General features: G+C 44.7%; 1 protein-coding gene across 1 annotated transcript in view; it reads left to right on the forward strand.

Annotated features, from left to right (window-relative positions):
* Nucleotides 1–23,091, forward strand: part of ZCCHC24 (zinc finger CCHC-type containing 24) — a 212,165-nt gene that overhangs the window by 185,778 nt on the left and 3,296 nt on the right. The window contains exon 4 of the mRNA XM_073686015.1: nucleotides 15,794–23,091. This exon is cut by the window's right edge and continues 3,296 nt beyond it. Within this exon, the coding sequence (XP_073542116.1) occupies nucleotides 15,794–15,907 (114 nt within the window). The 3' untranslated portion in view covers nucleotides 15,908–23,091. The remainder of the gene's footprint in view (nucleotides 1–15,793) is intronic.

Genomic DNA, 23,091 nt, shown 5'->3' on the forward strand with positions numbered 1-23,091 from the left:
CTGACAGGAGCCCATAGATTCTGCTGCCTCGAATAATATATACCTGACAGGAGCCCATACATTCTGCTGCCTCCAATAATATATACCTGACAGGAGCCCATACATTCTGCTGCCTCCAATAATATATACCTGGTAGGAGCCCATACATTCTCCTGCCTCCAATAATATATACCTGACAGGAGCCCATAGATTCTCCTGCCTCCAATAATATATACCTGACAGGAGCCCATAGATTCTGCTGCCTCCAATAATATATACCTGACAGGAGCCCATACATTCTGCTGCCTCCAATAATATATACCTGGTAGGAGCCCATACATTCTCCTGCCTCCAATAATATATACCTGGTAGGAGCCCATAGATTCTCCTGCCTCCAATAATATATACCTGACAGGAGCCCATAGATTCTGCTGCCTCCAATAATATATACCTGAAAGGAGCCCATACATTCTGCTGCCTCCAATAATATATACCTGACAGGAGCTCATACACTCTGCTGCCTCCAATAATATATACCTGACAGGAGCCCATATATTCTGCTACCTCCAATAATATATACCTGACAGGAGCCCATATATTCTGCTGCCTCCAATAATATATACCTAACAGGAGCCCATAGATTCTGCTGCCTCCAATATTATATACCTGACCGGAGCCCATAGATTCTGCTGCCTCCAATAATATATACCTGACAGGAGTCCATAGATTCTGCTGCCTCCAATAATATATACCTGACAGGAGCCCATAGATTCTGCTGTCTCCAATAATATATACCTGACAGGAGCCCATAGATTCTGCTGCCTCCAATAATATATACCTGACAGGAGCCCATAGATTCTGCTGCCTCCAATAATATATACCTGACAGGAGCCCATACATTCTCCTGCCTCCAATAATATATACCTGGTAGGAGCCCATAGATTCTGCTGCCTCCAATAATATATACCTGACAGGAGCCCATAGATTCTGCTGCCTCCAATAATATGTACCTGACAGGAGCCCATAGATTCTGCTGCCTCCAATAATATGTACCTGACAGGAGCCCATAGATTCTGCTGCCTCCAATAATATATACCTGACAGGAGCCCATAGATTCTGCTGCCTCCAATAATATATACCTGAAAGGAGCCCATAGATTCTGCTGCCTCAAATAACATATACCTGACAGGAGCCCATAGATTCTGCTGCCTCCAATAATATATACCTGACAGGAGCCCATAGATTGTGCTGGCTCTAATAATATATACCTGAAAGGAGTCCATAGATTCTGCTGCCTTCAATAATATATACCTGACAGGAGCCCATAGATTGTGCTGGCTCTAATAATATATACCTGGTAGGAGCTCATACATTCTGCTGCCTCCAATAATATATACCTGACAGGAGCCCATAGATTCTGCTGGCTCTAATAATATACAGTACAGACCAAAAGTTTGGACACACCTTCTCATTTAAAGATTTTTCTGTATTTTCATGACTATGAAAATTGTACATTCACACTGAAGACATCAAAACTATGAATTAACACATGTGGAATTATACACTTAACAAAAAAATGTGAAACAACTGAAAATATGTCTTATATTCTAGGTTCTTCAAAGTAGCCACCTTTTGCTTTGATGACTGCTTTACACACTCTTGGCATTATCTTGATGAGCTTCAAGAGGTAGTCACCGGAAATGGTCTTCCAACAATCTTGAATAAGTTCCCAGAGATGCTTAGCACTTGTTGGCCCATTTTGCCTTCACTCTGCTGTCCAGCTCACCCCAAACAATCTCGATTGGGTTCAGATCTGGTGACTGTGGAGGTCAGGTCATCTGGCATAGCACCCCATCACTCTCCCTCTTGGTCAAATAGCCCTTACACAGCCTGGAGGTGTGTTTGGGGTCATGGTCCTGTTGAAAAATAAATGATGGTCCAACTAAACGCAAACCGGGTGGAATAGCATGCCACTGCAAGATGCTGTGGTAGCCATGCTGGTTCAGTATGCCTTCAATTTTGAATAAATCCAAAATAGTGTCACCAGCAAAGCACCGCCACACCATCACACCTCCTCCTCCATGCTTCACGGTGGGAACCAGGCATGTAGAATCCCTCCGTTCACCTTTTCTGCGTCGCACAAAGACACGGTGGTGGGAACCAAAGATCTCAAATTTGGACTCATCAGACCAAAGCACCGATTTCCACTGGTCTAATGTCCATTCCTTGTGTTCTTTAGCCCAAATACGTCTCTTCTGTTTGTTGTCTGTCCTTAGCAGTGGTTTTCTAGCAGCTATTTTACCATGAAGGCCTGCTACACAAAGTCTCCTCTTAACAGTTGTTGAAGAGATGTGTCTGCTGCTAGAACTCTGTGGCATTGACCTGGTCTCTAATCTGAGCTGCTGTTAATCTGCGATTTCTGAGGCTGGTGACTCGGATAAACTTATCCTCAGATGCAGAGGTGACTCTTGGTCTTCCTTTCAGGGGAGGTCCTCATGTGAGTCAGTTTCTTTGTAGCGCTTGATGGTTTTGCAACTGCACTTGTGGACACTTTCAAAGTTTTCCCAATTTTTCGCACTGACTGACCTTCATGTCTTAAAGTAATGATGGCCACTCGTTTTTCTTTACTTAGAATTTGTATTATGGCAAGAAAAAAGCAGCTAACAGTCTATTCAGTAGGACTATCAGCTGTGTATCCACCAGACTTCTGCATAACACAACTGATGGTCCCAACCCCATTTATAAGGCAAGAAATCCCACTTATCAAACCTGACAGGGCACACATGTGAAGTGAAAACCATTTCCGGTGACTACCTCTTGAAGCTCATCAAGAGAATGCCAAGAGTGTGCAAAGCAGTCATCAAAGCAAAAGGTGGCTACTTTGAAGAACCTAGAATATAAGACATATTTTCAGTTGTTTCACACTTTATTGTTAAGTATATAATTCCACATGTGTTAATTCATAGTTTTGATGCCTTCAGTGTGAATGCACAATTTTCATAGTCATGAAAATACAGAAAAATATTTAAATGACAAGGTGTGTCCAAACTTTTGGTCTGTACTGTATACCTGGTAGGAGCTCATACATTCTGCTGCCTCCAATAATATATACCTGACAGGAGCCCATCGATTCTGCTGGCTCTAATAATATATACCTGAGAGTAGCCCATACAGTCTCCTGCCTCCAATAATTTATACCTGACAGGAGCCCATACATTCTGCTGCCTCCAATAATATATACCTGACAGGAGCCCATACATTCTGTTGCCTCCAATAATATATACCTGACAGGAGCCCATAGATTCTGCTGGTTCCAATAATATATACCTTGTAGGAGCTGTTACGCTCGCGCCCGGACTGACTGGCGTAAGCATGGTAAGTAATCCCACTGGACCATGAACCGAAGAGTGCCTGGAGGGGCGTGACTAAGTACCAACCCAGTCCGACCAAGGCACAGTCGACTCCTTGAACCAGGGAGGAACCGAGCAGAGGGACCAGGTGCTACTCCAGGTCAGACCCCGGTCACAGCTGTTGACCCACACCGGGGAATGCAGGAACAGGCAGGTTAGACTGGCATATAGACAGGTGGGTACTGGCAGGCACGGCTGGTATGCAGAAAGGTGGATATTGGCAGGCACGGCTGGTATGCAGACACGTGGGCACTGGCAGGCACTTTTGGCATGCAGACTGGTGGGCACTGGCAGGCACGGCTGGCATGCAGACAGGCGGGTACTGGCAGGTAGGAACGCAGGCAGGATAGGGATACTGGGATACAGGAACGGAGCAAGCAGGTGCGGTAGATAAGCAGAGCATAGCAAAACCCGCAGATGCGGTAGACAAGCAGAGCAGAGGAAAACCTGCAGGTGCGTTAGACAAGCAGAGCAGAGCAAAACCCGCAGGTGCGGTAGACAAGCAGAACACAGCAAAACCCGCAGGTGCGGTAGACAAGCAGAGCAGAGCAAAACCCGCCGATGCAGTAGGCAAGCAAAGCAGATCAAAACCCGCAGATGCGGTAGACAAGCAGAGCAAAACCCGCAGGTGTGGTTAACAAGCAGAGCAGAGCAAAACCCGCAGGTGAGTTGAACAAGCAGAGCGAAACCGCAGATGCGGTGAACAAGCAGAGCAGAGCGAAACCGCCGGTGCGGTGAACAAGCAGAGCGGTGCAGAGCGAAACCGCTGGTGCGGTGGACAAGTAGAGCAGAGCAAAACCGCAGGTGCGGTGAACAAGCAGAGCAGAGCAAAACCGCAGGTGTGGTGAACAAGCAGAGCGAAACCCCAGGTGCAGTGAACAAGCAGAACCAGATACACACAAGGTACTTACAATGAAGTAGAGAGTGTACACAAAACTAACAAACAGAAGTTCAGAGACAACGAGTTGTAGTTAGGTGCAGGTTCAGACACTGCAGGAAAGGGAAGGTTCGGACATAGAGACAAACAGGTAACGGGGTAGGACACAGTTCAGACAGGAACTGAACCAGGAACAAGATACAGGAGCGAGCCTGGGAACTCAGCCCCCAGGGTGGCGGAGACAGACTAGAAGTCACAGATACAGGTAACAGGCCTGGGTATACAGCCCCCAGGGGCAGGACAGACAAGATACAGGACAGGACCTGGCAACTCAGTTGCAAGGAACACACTGAAGAAAAGTGTTGCTCATGCACCCCATACTAGGTGGAGGGGGTTTAAGTATCCAGTGACTCACAGCAATAGGCTGGGGAGGCATTAGGAGTGCGCACACAGTAACTATAAGAATCTGGCAGTAACCACGCCGCTGCCCTAAGCAATTAGACAAGAGACACAGCAGGTACTGGAACAAAGTGTTCAGCCTGGATTGATAGGTAAGATGGCGGTCTTGCATGGTGGGAGATGGTAAGCCATGCAAGCACGCCGCCAGGGATGTTACAGTACCCCCCCCCCCCCTGTACGACCCCTCTTCTTCAAACCAGCAAGGATTTTCTGCAGAGAATTTGGAGGCCGATCCTTCTCTTCAACAAGATTACCTCTTCTGTCCACTAGAGGGAACGAAACTGGTCTCACCATCTTGGTGACTAGGATGCTTCCTCCAATCGAGCCATCCTCAGTAACAGATGAAGTGAGTGAAGTACCAGGAACAGGACACAGGAAAGTCTCTCTCCATTTGTTAATATCGGGTAGCACCCCAAAGGATTCACGGGACAACTGGAGATCCTCCACCGGGTTGGAGGGGTGCAGAGACTCGGGGGTAGCCACCGCCTTGACGTACACTTTGCCAAGCTTACTGGATGAAGTGGGCGAAGTACCAGGTACAGGGTGCAGAAAAGTCTCTCTCCATTTGTTATCGGGTAGCACCCCGGAGGATTCAGGAGACAACTGGAATTCCTCTGCCTGGTTGGAGGGGTGCAGAGGCTTGGAGGTAGCCACCGCCTTGATGGACTTATTGCCAGATTTATTAGAGATGGAGGATCCTTGCTTAGGGACCAACTTCAGTCTGGTTTCTGAGATGACACGTCTGCGAGGCGGGGCGGTACCTGAAGCCAGATCATTGGTACAATCGTCGAGACTGTGTGGGGACAATGCCTCCGCTTCCCTTCCTTCGGAGACTTCAGCGCACAGCGAGTCAGTGACTAGCAGATCTGGTGAAGAAGAAGAAGACACTGCTGACTGTCCTGAAGATATGGGGACTGGACACCCCTTGTACCTCAGCAGTCCCCCAGGAAACACCATGCAGGATCTCCAGACCTGAGCGGGCACTAAATCTCTTGGCTCTGGACGACCTGTGGGTAAACCAGACAGCACCTGGAATGTGAACGTCTTCATGTGTAATGCTCCAATCTGGAGCTTAATTTGTACAAACATATTTTGACTGTTTCTGAATAGGGCTCGTCCTTCTGCTGACAATGCCCAAACCGGATTCTGGAGTTGTCGGACTGGAATCAGACACCGACTCTTCGGGGCTTTATGCCCGAAACTTCGGGTTAACCCGAGACCTTCACTTGCCACGGAGACAGTCACGGTCATCTCTGGAGAGGAAACACTAACGCCAAAGGCAGCCTCTCCTACAGGCCTAATGTCTTGGGATTCTCCAACCTTCGCTGGACAAAGACCGTCAGGGTGTCCCAAACAACCGCAGCAGGACCGCAATCCGATTTTGTGACTGAGTTCCGGCCTGTGCTTTGCCTGACCAACATGGTCATCCTTCATGGATTCTGTGCGGTTAGCTGCCTCTACAGGCTGGGGAACAGGAGGTCTTTGGTAGGACAGAACCTGGCGTGACGGTTTACCTCTACGCCTTGCACGTCTGCACTGCTTCTTGAGGTTGGGAAGAGAAGTATTCTTTGGAGCATTGTCATCCTGTGTGGATTCCGTGTGGACAGCAGTCTCTTCAGGCTGGAGAGCTGGTGGGCTACCTACACGCATCTCCCAACGGGACTGCTCCAGGATATTGGGAAGAGAAGCTTTAGCAGAAGCCTCAGGGTTAGGGTCATTGAAAACCATTAGAAAGGCCACCAGGAAGGCCTGCAGGTCAAAGACGATAGGATCCCATGCTTCCCATAGGGGGGTGATCCAATTCAAGGCATCACCCGCTAAGTAGGACATCATAAATGCTACTTTAACCCGATCAGTGGGAAAATAATGAGCATAGAATTTGAAATGCAGCATACATTGCTCCACAAATGCACAGCTTTGTTTTGGATCCCCATAGTACCGTGGTGGATCCGCAGGAACGAGTGCTGATAGCTTCATTTGGGCTGGTGCGTAAATCGCCTGGACCTCAGCTTGAGAAAAAAGTTTTCCTTGATGCACATATTCGCCAGACAAGAATTCAAATGTCTCCGAGAGCGAAGGGCCGTGGGGCTCAACAGGGACCATGGCCTGAGCAAACTGTTACGCTCGCGCCTGGACTGACTGGCGTGACCGTGGTTAGTGATCCCACTGGACCATGAACTGAGGAGTGCCTGGAGGGGCGTGACTAAGTATCAACCCGGTCCGACCAAGGTCGCACGACTGCTCAGTCGACTCCGTGAACCAGGGAGGAACCGAGCAGAGGGACCAGGTGCTACTCCAGGTTTGACCCGGGTCACAGCTGTTGACCCACACCGGGGAATGCAGGAACAGGCAGGTTAGACTGGCATATAGACAGGTGGGTACTGGCAGGCACGGCTGGTATGCAGACAGGTGAGTATTGGCAGGCACGGCTGGTATGCAGACAGGTGGGCACTGGCAGGCACGGCTGGCATGCAGACAGGTGGGCACTGGCAGGCGTGGCTGGCATGCAGACAGGCGGGTACTGGCAGGTAGGAACGCAGGCAGGATAGGGACCAGTACAGACTGTATGGGCTCCTGTCAGGTATATATTATTGGAGGCAGCTGAATCTATGGGCTCCTGTCAGGTATATATTATTGGAGGCAGGAGAATCTATGGGCTACTGTCAGGTATATATTATTGGAGGCAGCAGAATCTATGGGCTCCTGTCAGGTATACAGTACAGACCAAAAGTTTGGACACACCTTCTCATTTAAAGATTTTTCTGTATTTTCATGACTATGAAAATTGTACATTCACACTGAAGGCATCAAAACTATGAATTAACAGATGCGGAATTATATACTTAACAAAAATTGTGAAACAACTGAAAATATGTCTTATATTCTAGGTTCTTCAAAGTAGCCACCTTTTGCTTTGATGACTACTTTGCACACTCTTGGCATTCTCTTGATGAGCTTCAAGAGGTAGTCATCGGAAATGGTCTTCCAACAATCTTGAAGTAGTTCCCAGAGATGCTTAGCACTTGTTGGCCCTTTTGCCTTCACTCTGCGGTCCAGCTCACCCCAAACCATCTCGATTGGGTTCAGGTCTGGTGACTGTGGAGGCCAGGTCATCTAGCGTAGCACCCCATCACTCTCCTCCTTGGTCGAATAGCCCTTACAAAGCCTGGAGATGTGTATTTTGGGTCATTGTCCTGTTGAAAAATAAATGATGGTCCAACTAAACGCAAACCGGATGGAATAGCATGCCGCTGCAAGATGCTGTGGTAGCCATGCTGGTTCAGTATGCCTTCAATTTTGAATAAATCCCCAACAGTGTCACCAGAAAAGCACCCCCACACCATCACACCTCCTCCTCCATGCTTCACGGTGGGAACTAGGTATGTAGAGTCCATCCGTTCACCTTTTCTGCGTCGCACAAAGACATGATGGTTGGAACCAAAGATCTCAAATTTGGACTCATCAGACCAAAGCACAGATTTCCACTGGTCTAATGTCCATTCCTTGTGTTCTTTAGCCCAAACAAGTCTCTTCTGTTTGTTGCCTGTCCTTTGCAGTGGTTTCCTAGCAGCTATTTTACCATGAAGGCCTGCTGCACAAAGTCTCCTTTTAACAGTTGTTGTAGAGATGTGTCTGCTGCTAGAACTGTGTGGCATTGACCTGGTCTCTAATCTGAGCTGCTGTTAACCTGCGATTTCTGAGGCTGGTGACTCGGATAAACTTGTCCTCAGAAGCAGAGGTGTCTCTTGGTCTTACTTTCCTGGGGCGGTCCTCATGTGAGCCAGTCTCTTTGTAGCGCTTGATGGTTTTTGCAACTGCACTTGGGGATATTTTCAAAGTTTTCCCAATTTTTCAGACTGACTGACCTTCATTTCTTAAAGTAATGATGGCCACTCGTTTTTCTTTACTTAGCTGCATTTTTCTTGCCATAATACAAATTCCAACAGTCTATTCAGTAGGACTATCAGCTGTGTATACACCTGACTTCTGCACAACACAACTGATGGTCCCAACCCCATTTATAAGGCAAGAAATCCCACTTATTAAACCTGACAGGGCACACCTGTGAAGTGAAAACCATTTCCGATGACTACCTCTTGAAGCTCATCAAGAGAATGCCAAGAGTGTGCAAAGCAGTCAGCAAAGCAAAAGGTGGCTACTTTGAAGAACCTAGAATATAAGACATATTTTCAGTTGTTTCACACTTTTTTGTTAAGTATATAATTCCACATGTGTTAGTTCATAGTTTTGATGCCTTCAGTGTGAATGTACAATTTTCAAAGTCATGAAAATACAGAAAAATCTTTAAATGAGAAGGTGTGTCCAAACTTTTGGTCTGTACTGTGTGTATATATATATATATATCTGTGAAATCAAACTGTCCACTTAGGAAGCAACACTGATTGACAATCAATTTCACATTCTGTTGTGCAAATGGAATAGACTATTGAGGGTGTCTTGATAATTGCCAATAATTTCCATCTATTAAGGAGTGGTTCTGCAGATGGTGACCACAGACCACATCTCAGTACCAATGCTTTCTGGCTGATGTTTTGGTCACTTTTGAATGTTGGTTGTGCTTTCACACTCGTGGTAGCATGAGACGGACTCTACAACCCACAAAAGTTGCTCAGGTAGTGCAGCTCATCCAGGATGGCACATCAATGCGAGCTGTGGCAAGAAGGTTTGCTTTGTCTGTCAGCGTAGTGTCCAGAGGCTGAAGGCGCTACCAGGAGACAGGCCAGTACACCAGGAGATGTGGAGGGGGCCATAGGAGGGCAACAACCCAGCAGCAGGAGCGCTACCTCTGCCTTTGGGCAAGGAGGAACGGGAGGAGTACTGCCAGAGCCCTGCAAAATTACCTCCAGCAGGCCACAAATGTGCATGTGTGTGCACAAATGGTTAGAAACCAACTCCATGAGGGCCTGACATCCACAGATGGGGGTTGTGCTCACAGCCCAACACCGTGCAGGATGCTTGGCATTTGCCACAGAACACCAGGATTGGCAAAGTCGACACTGGCGACCTGTGCTCTTCACAGATGAAAGCAGGTTCACACTGAGCACATGTGACAGACGGGACAGAGGCTGGAGACGCAGTGGAGAGCAATCTGCTGCCTGCAACATCCTCCAGCATGACCGGTTTGGCAGTGGGTCAGTAATGGTGTGGGGTGGCATTTCTTTGGAGGGCTGCACGGCCCTCCATGTGCTCGCCAGAGGTAGCCTGACTGCTATTAGGTACCGAGATGAGATCCTCAGACCCCTTGTGAGACCATATGCTGGTGCGGTTGGCCCTGGGTTCCTCCTAATGCAGGACAAAGCCAGACCTCATGTGGCTGGAGTGTGTCAGCTGTTCCTGCAAGATGAAGTCATTGAAGCTATCGACTGGCCCGTCCGTTCCCCAGACCTGAATCCGATTGAGCACATCTGGGACATCATGTGTCGCTCCATCCACCAACGTCACGTTGCACCACAGACTGTCCAGGAGTTGGCGGATGCTTTAGTCCAGGTCTGGGAGGAGATCCCACAGGAGACCATCCTCAACCTCATCAGGAGCATGCCCAGGCGTTGTAGGGAGCTCATACAGGCATGTGGAGGCCACACACAATACTGAGCCTCATTTTGACTTGTTTTTAGGACATTACATCAAAGTTGGATCAGCCTGTAGTGTGTTTTTCCACTTTAATTTTGGGGGTGACTCCAAATCCAGGCCTCCATTGGTTAATAAATTTGATTTCCATTGATGATTTTTGTGTGATTTTGTTGTCAGCACATTCAAATTTGTACAGAACAAAGTATTCAATGAAATCATTCAGATCTAGGATGTGTTATTTGAGTGTTCCCTTTATTTTTTTGAGCAGTGTATATGAAACAGAACCTTATCAGCCCAATAGAACTGCCACCAGTTCCTGTTCGATATAAGCCCAGTCCATTAACGGGAATTATATCGGGCCAGAAACCAGCCCCGGTATCATGGGAAATTAAACCGAGAAACGGACATGTGGATCGAGATAATAGAGCCGCCCAAGGCTAAATTATATCTTTAATCGCCTTAAGGGCACACTAGTCAATACACTATATACACAAGGGTTATACATATATAATGGTCAGGTATGCAAATACAATAGTAGTGGTACAAACGTATGCAGATATTAAGAGTCAGTTACCAGTCAGATGAAAGGCCTGGCTTGCGGGGGGCTACCACAAGGGAGGCTTGTGGTCCCCTCTCTTGCATGACTACTCCCCACATGATATGTCATCGTGACCTCCCAGAGAAAAAGCACTAGGCCCTGCTTTATGCGAGCATTTAACCCCTTTGTGTCACTCCCCTCTTGCCCCTGGGCAGGACCTAAGTCCCCTCCCTAGGAGGTTTGTATCTTAAATCTCCCAAAACCTATGAAAGATCATAACTCCTTTCTGGACGGTCCTAGGGCGGCTTTTCTTGCTTCATCGGATCCGGCCAAGCCCCTGCTACGCGTTGAAACCAAGCACAGCTCTGATATCTGGTTTCTACTAGCTGTTCTATGTATCTCCATATCCCTATGTGCTAGAACTATTTGAGACCCCGGCGGACGCTCACCATGTTCTGGGGATCTCGAAAATATACGCAATGTATGGCTAGGACGTATAGTATTTCCAAAACTCCTTATGAAATCATAGCTGTCTGAACAAAGGAGACTGGTATGGATCCACAGGGGGTCTTCCTGTAGGAGCTTAGTAGCTAGTTGGTGGAGGTATAAATACTCAGTTTGAAGCTGGCCAGGTGTCTTGCTAGAACTACACATTCTTATAGGATTATTGTAAGTTGCCATAATAATTATTATCTTCATGCCAGTTGTGAACAAAACTCACTGTAACATACCTGGCGGCGTCCTTGCATAGTGGTCCATCTCCCACTGTGCAAGAGCGCGCACTTGATCTCCTGTCCAGAATGTCTCTCTGGCTTCCCTCCATGCTGTCTGTTTGTGTCTGTTTCTGCTGCTTAAGGGCGGCGCCCGATCACTTCCTGCTTTTTGTACCTGCTGTGGGTCACACCTCTTGTGCGTCCTCAGCCTATTGCTGTCTGTCACCTGGTATATAGCTCAGCTGCGCCCATCTATCCCTGCCTGAGCATAGTGTTGCTTTCAGTGTGTGCTTGCACTCTGAAGGTGCCAGGTCCCGTTCTGTGTTCTCTTGTCTGCCTATCCTGGAGGCTGTATTTCCAGGCCTGTCTGAACACGCTCCTAGCCTGTTCCTCCTGCCTTCTAGGGGCCGATTACCTAGACCTGTTCCTGTATCTTGTCTGACCTGTCTGAACACGCTCCTAGCCTGTTCCTCTCGCCTTCTAGGGGCTGATTACCTAGACCCGCTCCTGTATCTTGTCTGTCCTGTCTGAACACGCTCCTTGCCTGTTCGTCCTGCCTCTCTGGGGGCCGTATTCCCAGACCCGCTCCTGTATCCCGCTGCAGTGTCGGTCTCCTCCGTACACTCAGTTCCAGTCTGAACTCTCTCCTATCCTTTACCTGTTTTGCCTCTATGTCCGTTCCCTTCCTTTTTCTGCAGAGTCTGAACTCGTACCTAACTCCTGCTTGTTGTCTCTGTACTCCCGTTTGTGAGTTTGTGGTCCACTCGCTACTTCACTGCAAGTACCCTGTGGGTGTCTGGCTCTGCCTTTCCCTTCCTGTCTGTTCCGTGTGAACAGAGCCCTGTCCCCCCTACTCAGCCTAGCCTGCTCTGACTCCTTGCTCACTGCTCTGGCAGTCCTGTCCTGCCCTGCTTCTGCCCGCTGCTCCGGCAGTCCTGTCCTGCCCTGCTTCTGCCCGCTGCTCCGGCAGTCCTGTCCTGCCCTGCTTCTGCCCGCTGCTCCGGCAGTCCTGTCCTGTCCTGCCCTGCTTCTGCCCGCTGCTCCGGCAGTCCTGTCCTGTCCTGCCCTGCTTCTGCCCGCTGCTCCGGCAGTCCTGTCCTGCCCTGCTTCTGCCCGCTGCTCCGGCAGTCCTGTCCTGCCCTGCTTGTGCTCGCTGCTCCTGCAGCCCCGTCCTGCTCTGTTCTTGCCCACCGCTTCGGGCGTTCCCTCTCTGCTGTGGTTGTCTACCGCATCTGCGGTTCTGTGACCCAGTCTGTACTGGGTCTTAACCTTTCTGTGCTCCAGCCCGTCCTTTCGGCCAGTACCTCCCTGCCTGCATACTCGCCTGTATCCACCCATCTGCATACCTGCCGTGTTTGCTTATATCCACCAGTCTGTGCCAGCCTAACCTGCCTGTTCCTGAGTCCCAGTGTGTACTGGGTCCTATCCCGCCTGTGTTCCTACCTGCTAGTGCCTCCCTGTCTGCACTCTAGCTGCGCTTGCCTTTACCCGCCTGCCTGCATACCAGTCGTGCCTGCCTATACCCTCCAGTCTGTGCGCCAGCCTAACCAGCCTGATCCAGTAATCCCTGTGTGGGTCAACCCCCGTGTCCGGAGTTTGACCTGGAGTAGCACCTGGTCCCTCTGCCCGGTTTCTCCCTGGTGCACTGGCGTCGTATGCCGTCGTGCCATCTTGGTCGGATCGGCCAGATACTTAGTCACGCCCCTCCAGGCACTCTCCGGTTCATGGTCCAGTGGAATCACTACAATCACACGCACACGCCGCTCAGCCCGGGCGTGTGCATAACACTCACAATATCAAGACCAATATACCATTAATACCTGATTCAAGGGACAAAAAGCGCCACATGACCAGACAACATATTACCACCACATAGTGGCCGAATAATACCACATACAAGGAACAAATAGCACCACAACATGACCACACCGCATATTACCACCACATAGTGGCCAAATAAATCCACATACAAGGGACAAATACCATCACACCATGACCAGACCACATATTACCACCAGATAGTGACTGAATAATACTACCGTACTGATAATTAATAAAAATCACAGTACTAACACTAATATAACCTCCATACAATGATTGTCAAAGGTATCAGTATATAATATAGTACAGGTATCTCTATTGACTCACTATCGTCTCCAATTGAAGTAATTTTTTTTTTTTATTTTCTTGATCCGGTGCAGACCATTTTAATGACTTTTTTCAGCCACAACTCGTCTTTGCAAAATATAACAAGCAGACATCTATAGGGGGTCACTTTTAGAGCACCCTCCCCACATTTTCCACACTTCTACAATAACAGTATCTCCCTTTTGTCCCATAGTATCCCCAAAAATAAAATACAATACAGTAGTGATGTTCCCTTATGTGTCCCCCACATAGTAGTAATGTTTATGTCCCCTTTGTGCCCAAACACAGTAGAACTGCCCACAGTATATTTCTCTAAGTGGCCCCATACATTAATAATGTCCCCTTATGTGGCCCCATACATTAACAATATCCCCTATGTTGCGTCTAAATAATAATAATGTCCTTATATATGCCCCCTATACATTAATAATGTATCCCATGTGTACCCCATATAATAATAATTCTGGCCCCCATACATTAGTATTGGTCATTATGAGGTCCCCATGGTGCCCCTACAGTGCTTGCACTATTTAAAGAAAAATAACAACATAATTCATATCTAGTTGAATGCATGTTTAAACATGAAATGAAGCTTGTTTATTGCAGTGATATATGCAAGCACAAAAAAAGAAACCTCATATGCAAAATCCGAAGGAGTCAAGAAGAAATCTGAAGGCTGTTTGCTAATTGTAAGGCTTTAGAGACTTGAGGCAAGACGAATGACTCCAGTGTGCTTTTTGAGTGTTGCTCTAGCGTTTTGTTATTTTTTATTTTGTCTTGGAAGGTTGTTGCTAGTAAACTGGTGCCATGTGATCAATGACATCAGATGAAGTAATTAGTGAAATTTAGATTATGCCCAATTTATCACTAGGAATAAGTAAGAACCAGTCCCTGATCCCATGCCCAGTGGCTCAATCCTCTTCCTCTATTTGCTGGCTGACTTCCTGCTCCACAATTTACTTACTTTACAGCTACTGTCCTCAGAGGTCCACAGCTGCAGAGCATGCCAGTGTCGCATCACAAGAGGCACATTGATTTCACTCCAGTATCAGGCTGACATCATTACGTTGGAGTGCTCTGCAACTGAAGGCCTCTGATAGGACCATGGCTGTAGTATAAGTGTGGGGCAGTGAGCCAGCAGCTGAGTGACCCCTTTTCTCTCTGCCTAGTCACACACTCTGCAACCCCTTTCGTTTCGTCTCTGTTCACAGATCTGTCCTGCTTGGCAAGGAAACCACATGACTTTCATACAGTGACAACTCTGTGTTAGAGGTTCTCTGTTGGCTGATACTGATGCAGGAAGCTACTTAGAGAAGCTCGTAGGCTATTCGAATTACACTAGCAGTGTATCCCTAGTGGCAGGGTAGTGTTCCTGATAGTATCACTACTTGAAGAGAAAGTAGAGTAACTCTTGTGGGGTTAGGTCTAGTGTAATGAAGGGCTGCTAAGGAATTGGGGATCGTAAGGTGGGAGGATGGTGTGGGAAGGCTACTAAGAAATTAAGAAGAATTAAGATGGGGACTGCTATGACTATTGGCAAAGAGGTGCAGCCAGCTAAGATGACCGTGAAAGCGTACAGGAAAAGGAAACACAAACCTACAACCTCCAGTGACCTTAGACTCATCTTGCAATGCTTTCTAAAGTTATTTTAAATAAATGTGAGCAATCAGTCTTCAACCAGATTTGTGTAGCTGACCCTATAGCATCTCATTACTGGCTCATAACTTGTGGAACTGGCTCCAAGAACTGGCAAAGATTTGTCCAGCTCTGAAATAAGGCCAAGTACAAAGATACATTTTACATGATGTTTCTGTAATCCAGAAAATGATTTATGGTATGAGATTTAACTTCAGAGACTTTATTCTACAGCTTCTCTATGTACTAGTAATACAATAGCTTGACACTCAAATAGCCGATTATCCACAGGGAGATGAATGCTGAGAGAATTGCTCTAGAAAGACTTGCTGTCAATTGCTATGCACTGGTTGGGTTGAAGTTCACCAACAGCTGCTCCAAACTTGGTATTAGGTTGCAGACACATTAATTAATCTTTTGTTCCTTTCTTTCCTATTCACAGCGACCATTGGAGAAACCTGATGGTTTGGATGTATCGGATCAAAGCAAGGAGCACCCCCAACATCTGTGCGAAAAGTGCAAGGTTCTTGGCTATTACTGCCGTCGTGTCCAGTAAACAGCACACAGATCCTTGGCTAGAGGGCTGAAGCATAATAAGGGAATGGCAACGACACAGTGACTAGCGTATACATTAATAATATGCCTTATGAGTATTAGAATGTAACATTCTTCCTGTGTATGTGTACTATTTGTATTTATGAAGTATTAGGGCTGTTTAACTGTTAACACAGTTGTCATTTGCCTCCAGATTTTCCCCATTTTTCTGGGGTTTAAAAACTTGGGAACTGGATATTTGATAATGCAGTTATTGGGAATTATTCTCTAAAATGTGACTTATCTAGTGGTCTATTAATGATTGAAATATTTTGTCTTCCTTTCCATATAGAATAGATACAAATCAGATTATATACTGTAACAGATACATATACAGTAGTTACACAACAAATTGTATATTCTTTTCATAGAACTAAATCCATTAACTAAAAGTTTCCAAAGTTGCTGTAAGGTTGAATTCTCATGTGCCGTTTGTGGTACAGTTTGTGAGCTAAACACTATAGTGAGTGCAAAAGAGAAAATCATTTTTAATATTTACTTTCTCAAAAGCTGCTTGTATTAAATCAGTCTAAAAAAAACAAGTAGAGACAATGCAGTCTCTCTGCAGCCCTACTTTACCACGTCAATGACTGGTCTATTGGAACTATTTAGTGGTCAGCAAATTAGATAATTTCCAGTTACCTTTGCTAATACTTTTATTTGTGCCCGCAAGGGTGTGAAGCATTTTGTTTTCCTAACATGTTTCGTATCCTCACCGGAAAGCGAATTTAAAGTTTTCTGTTCTGTTCTTTCTGACTATTTGGAGGACATTATTTTTTTGTTTTAAACTGACTGCAAAAAAAAAATCTGGATGCGGATGGCAACATTAAGTTAACAATAATAAAATACCCACTCCTATTTCGGGGGATTAGGGGACTTTTGTTTACATGTACTTTAGCCTTTTTGCTACTGGAAAAATTCAAGATGTCCACAGCAGCAGAAGGGGTTAGCATAACAAAAAAACTGGCCCAGACACTGATAAGAGGAACACAAAATAAACAGTAATATTGTGTCAGACAGAAACAATGTTACTTGTTGTGTCTCTAGCTTATTCTTCTGTGGGCCACAAGCACACATAAAATGATAACTGTGAATATGGGGGTGTCCGTGGATGAAAATTGTCTCATATCCCTGAGCTACAAGAAATATTTATAATTGTTCTTTTTAAGCCACTTTGTAGATTTTGTTTGTGTCTGTGTATTTTTTATTGTTGTGTACTGGATCCTTCCTATTTGCCAAACCTAGGCTGATATTTGGGAAAAACTTGCTCATGCAAGCTTAATACTGTTCCAGATAGTCACTTCTTCATTGCACGTTGATACTTTTCACTCAGCATTGTCCCACATCTCAATATAAGAATACATAGAAGGATTTCATAAACTGTGGAAAGCTGCCAAACACTGTAAGAGATGGCACTGCACATTGTCTATGGGAAGGAGTTGAAGGGTTTAAGAAAGCTCAAGTATCTTAAAGAGAACCTGTCAGGTCCCCCGTGCCCTCCAATCCATCAGCATTCTGCTATTTGTGATTATACCCACTCCCTAACCAGCCCTGTATAACATAATTCAGTTAAATAAATGCTTTAAAAAAGCATTTAGAACCTTCGCTTTCCCATGCTAATGAGGGCTTTGGCTAGTCGATGGGGCGTTAGTTCCCCAGACTAGTCAGCCTACTTTCCATGTTATCACGCCCTTGTGGGCGTGATAAGATCATTTTCACGAGCAGTTTCATTGCCACTAATGCAAATCTGCACAGTCGTAAAACGCCGGACATGCACAGTGCGCGCCTCTGAAGCTGGGAAGCGTACATCGGGATCAGAGACGCAGTGATGCTGCCGGAAGGAGCTGCGCGCCTGCGCAGATATGCATGAGTGGCAATGACGTCACTCTTGCAAATTATGTTATCTCAGGGGCTGAATTCTGATGGATTGGAGGGCATGGGGAACCTGACAGGTTCCCTTTAACATTATTCATCATGACCCATATTCTGCTGCACTGAATGCCTTGTTGCCTAATGCAGCTGAAATAGAAGACCTTAAGGCCACGTTCACACATTCAGTATTTGGTCAGTATTTGACATCACTGTTTGTAAGCCTAAACCAGGAGTGGAATAATCAGAGGAAAAGTATTAGGCCACGGCCCCACTATCAGTATTTGTTCAGTATTTGGTCAGTATTTTTTCTTAGGAGTGGGAGCCAAAACCAGGAGTGGGTGATAAATGCAGAATTGGTGACTTGTTTCTATTACACCTTTTCTTGGATTGTTCCTCACCTGGTTTTGGCTCCCACTCCTGAGAAAAAATACTGACCAAATACTGATAGTGGGGCCGTGGCCTAATAGAAAGACGTCACCACTTCTGTATTTATCACCCACTCCTTGTTTCGGCTTACAAATACTGAGGTAAAATACTGAACGAGTGAACATGGCCTAAGATTGCTCATTCACACAGAAGAGAACAGTTCATCTTCACTGTAAATTTTCAATTTAAAATTCTAATTTAGTTCATTCAGTTTTTATCACAGATTTGTTAGTATAATTTTTCTTATCTCAGAATAGCATCCTTCTAGATTCATCACTGTTCTTCCATATTGGACATCTCTCACTTATATTAGAGATCTACAACCAGGAATGTTTTGTGTTTTGTGCACAGATTACATGCATTGATTCTCTAGAAATCACAAAGTTTAAAACCTAAAGTGTGTCAATGAAAATAGATAGTAACTATAAGGACCAACAGGTCTACACTTTCTGCAGATTTTCTTAGCACCAATATAATGGTACGGTACAATGTTTGCTTGATTTGATACATATTCTTGCTATATTACTTATAGATTTATGTTAAATTGCTCAGAGGCTGGGGCTATAAAGAATAACTATATTAATGTTGAGCAAAGATGATGGAGATATGCAAGTGCAGGTAATAATGATGACCAATAATTATGGTCACCACAAATACCTATATTCTGGTTTGGCAGAAGAATGTTATTGTGTGAAAAGAGCATATCCATAGTTGTACCAAGATAGAAAATAACATTAGTAAAATCTTTGAGACAGGACGTGCTCCTAACATTTAACATAGGTCATGACTAATGTATAAGTTATACAAGCAATATAAAAGTTTTTGATGGGCTTAGAGCTCCATTCCTTACACCAAGTCTTGCCATTTTACTCACAACCAGGCTTGGATTGGTCATGCTTTCTTGAATTTTTGTGGCTTTGTTCAGTCCTTGATATTTGTCATGAGTAATAACCATCATTTATTGATGATGCATTGATTAAAAATCTTTATCTTCACAGTAAAGACCTGATAACAATAATATTTGCCATTTCTCGCTTAATAATCAACCATTGTATAGGGAAAATGCGTGTGTAATATATATAACTATATATATATATGTATGTGTAATATATATATAACTATATATATGTGTGTGTGTGTGTTTTCTGCAGCTTATCGGCCTTAGAAATCCTCTGTTGGGGTAGAATGGGTAGGCCCCATACACATTAGATGATCAGCAGGTTCTGCCAACAATTATATGTATGGGAGCCTTTAGTCACTCACTCTCCATATTCTTTCTATAGTCTCTCAGTGAAATCTATGAAACAAACACACATGATAAAAGGCCACAAAAATTACACAAAGAAAAAAAAGCCACTATCATGCATGCAGAATAGAATTACTGGAAAATTTGCTTGTCTTATCTTATCCTGATGAAGAAGTTAGGCAAAAACTTCGAAACGCGTTGATGATTTTAACTTATAACAGACAATGAACTAATAAAAAGTGATCCAAAAAATCCCCTTTGGAACCAGATGGTATGTTTCTTCCACGTGGGCAGCCGGCAGCGCAGTGAAAACCGGTTTCTCTTCCTTTATTACTATCATGAATGAACACTGGAAACATGCCCACATGGAAAATTGAATGTACACATGAATCTGAATCTGCAATTTTCTTCATTTTGGATAATTCTGGTTGCAAAAATCAAATTACCAATTTCATTTACATCTCCAAATAATATAAAAGCACTTGACCAAGAGATAATGATATGGTGTTTTATAATCGACCTGTCTTATCATTCTAGTATCAAAGGCTGGACAATAAAATGGCCACAAGTTATTCAACCTGGTTGGCGTATCTTGGCATTAATGGGGAAAGGCATGGACTAGAGGATCCTAGCACTTCTTAAACAGATCATGTAGAGAGATCTGGTAATTCTGTTTGGACAAGACATAAGGCCAAACCCTCCGATATAATGTGTATGGGGCATCCTGACTTCCAACTTCTGAGATAAGGATCCAGCATATCTGATTCTGTACTGCTGGCCCTTTTGTTCTAGGAAAAATACACATGAGGTGTCAGGCTAGATAGCTGCCGGCTAAATGATCGACCGAACCATCATTCGGCCCACAGCTGTCTGTTGTGTATGAGGCCCCTTAGGCTTGGAAACTTTAGTTGATGATAGTTAATGATTTGTGAATATTACTACATACCTCATTCCAGATGATCAGCTGAGCTGTCAGGGAATCAGAGAGATAGAGCATGTTCTGTTAGGATATCAGTATTTTGTGTCTCAAAGATGAACAAGCATGCTGCACACCTGTATAATAAGAACTATGGATTTATGACTAGCTACTTTCTAAGGAAAATACCGGCAAGTATTGCACATATGGTTGGGATTTGCAAAGAATAAGTTGGTTTGAAAAGAAGTTTGTTTAGCTGATGCAACAGCCCTGCACAATTTAGCTCTTTTTAAAACAGAACTATACCCTGCAGTGTTTGATCTTTTGATCACATTTGTACTATAGTGTTATTAGATTTTTTTTTCATAAAGAAAGTTTACAAAATAAATTAAACCAGTTAAAGGGAATCGGTCACCAGGTATTTTCCACCTAATCTGAGAGCAGCATAATGTAGAGACAGAGACCCTGATTCCAGTGATGTGTCACTTACTGGGCTGCTTAGTGAAGTTTTGATAAAATCAGTTTTATCAGCAGGAGATTATCACAAGAGGACTTGTACACCTGCTGCCATGTACTCCTCCATATTCATGAGCACTGTAAAACTCCTCCCCCACCACTGATTGGCAGTTTTTTGTGTACACTGTGTATAGGCAGAAAGCTGCCAATCACTGGTGTGGGTGGGGTTATACAGAGCTCAGCATTCAGAGAACTGCTAGATCTGCAGGGATGAAACAATGATTTTATCAAATGACAGCAAGCAGCTCAATAAGTGACACATCACTGGAGTCTCTGCACCTACATCATGCTGCTCTCAGATGGGGTAGCAAAGACCCGATGACAGATTCCCTTTAAGAATGAGGACTCTTTAGGCTATGTGCACATGTTGAGCTTTTTTGCAGTAGATTTTTCTGCTGCAAAAACCATAGTGTTAGCAGGAAATCAATGTGTAAAATATGTGCATTTTTGCTGCGTTTTTACTTGTGTTTCTGATTTATTTTTACTTGTGGTTTTTCACATTCATTTGCACGGGTGAAAAATACTGCAAAAACACTGAAAGCTTTGATGCTTTCATGGTTTAAATCTTCAAGGGAAAAATAAGCAGCTCAGAATTCTCATTAACTTTGCTGGTACTGTAAAACGCTGCGTTTTTACCACGGTTAAAGTACTCATCAAAAACAAAACGTGTGAACAAGCCCTAAAAGTTCTAGGTTTGTTGTTCTATCGAAAACTAACTAGACAACTCAATTCTTGCATGGCTCTGTGCCGTACTTTGTCCTGGTGAGACAATCAGGCTGAGAATTGTCCCATGTATTGTCAGCTATCACGAGTGCTTTTGATAAGTACTCCGTATCCCAGAAGAGGTTTTTTGTGGTCTTTGTCTCTTTTCCTAGATTATGGGATTCAGGACTTGGTGAGATATCTTACATGGCCATCTCAATTATGCCCAAAAATATAATCACTTTGTCAAGTAAAAGAACATTTCTTGTATATGAAGAGACCTATAGAAGGGCATGTAAATCCCATAGAGGGTCCAACCCCCTAAGAACCACCGCACTCTAATAATAGTGCTTTGTAAGAGCAGCTCTAGGGGGCTCAAGGTATCCATGTATTACCAGGGGAGCCATTCATCTAAATTGCTGCCATGTAATGCTACAGCTGTTTGCCAAGGTGCAAAGCCTTTATGTTTAGCTGAAAAGAGATGCTATGTCCTGCCCTTGACAGCAGCAAAACCAGACAGGTGATAGCATTCACAGACTGGCACTGGAGATTAAAAGAGTCCTAAAAGACCCTTGCTCAATATGGTAACTAGATCTATTAAAGACAAGTGGTAGTTTCTTGGCCACTTAACAGATTTTGCCTTCGTGTTTAGATGCCTTAATTTATTCTACTGCAAATAGGTATAACCATGGTCAGAGGACAGATAAAATCTTTAAATGTGTATAGTAGGTAACAGATGGTACAGTGCTGCTCACCATTATTGGCATCCCTTAATTTTTTCATAGACTGTACAATATCTTCAGAAATAAATGGAACTGTACCAAAGTTATATCCTAAGGATTTTTTAATTAGTGGTCCAAAGTAATATAACAATTAAACATTGTTTTTCAACTTCCATTTTGCAATTTCAAAGAAGAAACAGAATAAACAGCATGTGCAGCAATAAAGCCACCCCTAATTACACACCCTTTGGCATTGCTGACAGCCTCCAAACGTTTCTTGTAGCCAGCTATAAGCTTCTTACACTTCTCAGATGGAATTTTCTCCGACTCTTCCTTTGCAGTTTGTTCAAGCTCTTGAATGTTTGTAGGGTTCTTTTCCCAACGGCAGATTTCAGCTCACCCCAAGGATTTTCAATAGGATTGAGGTCAGGACTCATTGCTGGCCATTTTAAAACAGTCCATTTTTTCTTTTTCAACCATTCCTGTGTACTTTTGGATGTGTGATTTGGGCCTTTGTCTTGCTGGAGGATCCACGATCTTTGACTCAAACCAAGTTTTCTTACACTGTATAGGACATTTTGCTCTAAATCTCTTGATAATTTTCTGAATTCATGATTCCTGTGATATGGTCAAGGCCTCTAGTACCAGACGCAGGAAAGCAACCCCACAGCATTATGGATCCTCCACTATGCTTAACTGTTGGTAAGGTGTTCTTTTCCTTATAAGCTTTATTGCGCCGCCTGTAA

This window comes from Phyllobates terribilis, unplaced genomic scaffold, assembly GCF_046119375.1.
Source record: "Phyllobates terribilis strain yellow unplaced genomic scaffold, ASM4611937v1 Scaffold_5__5_contigs__length_657084704, whole genome shotgun sequence".
NCBI classification, from domain to species: domain Eukaryota; kingdom Metazoa; phylum Chordata; class Amphibia; order Anura; family Dendrobatidae; genus Phyllobates; species Phyllobates terribilis.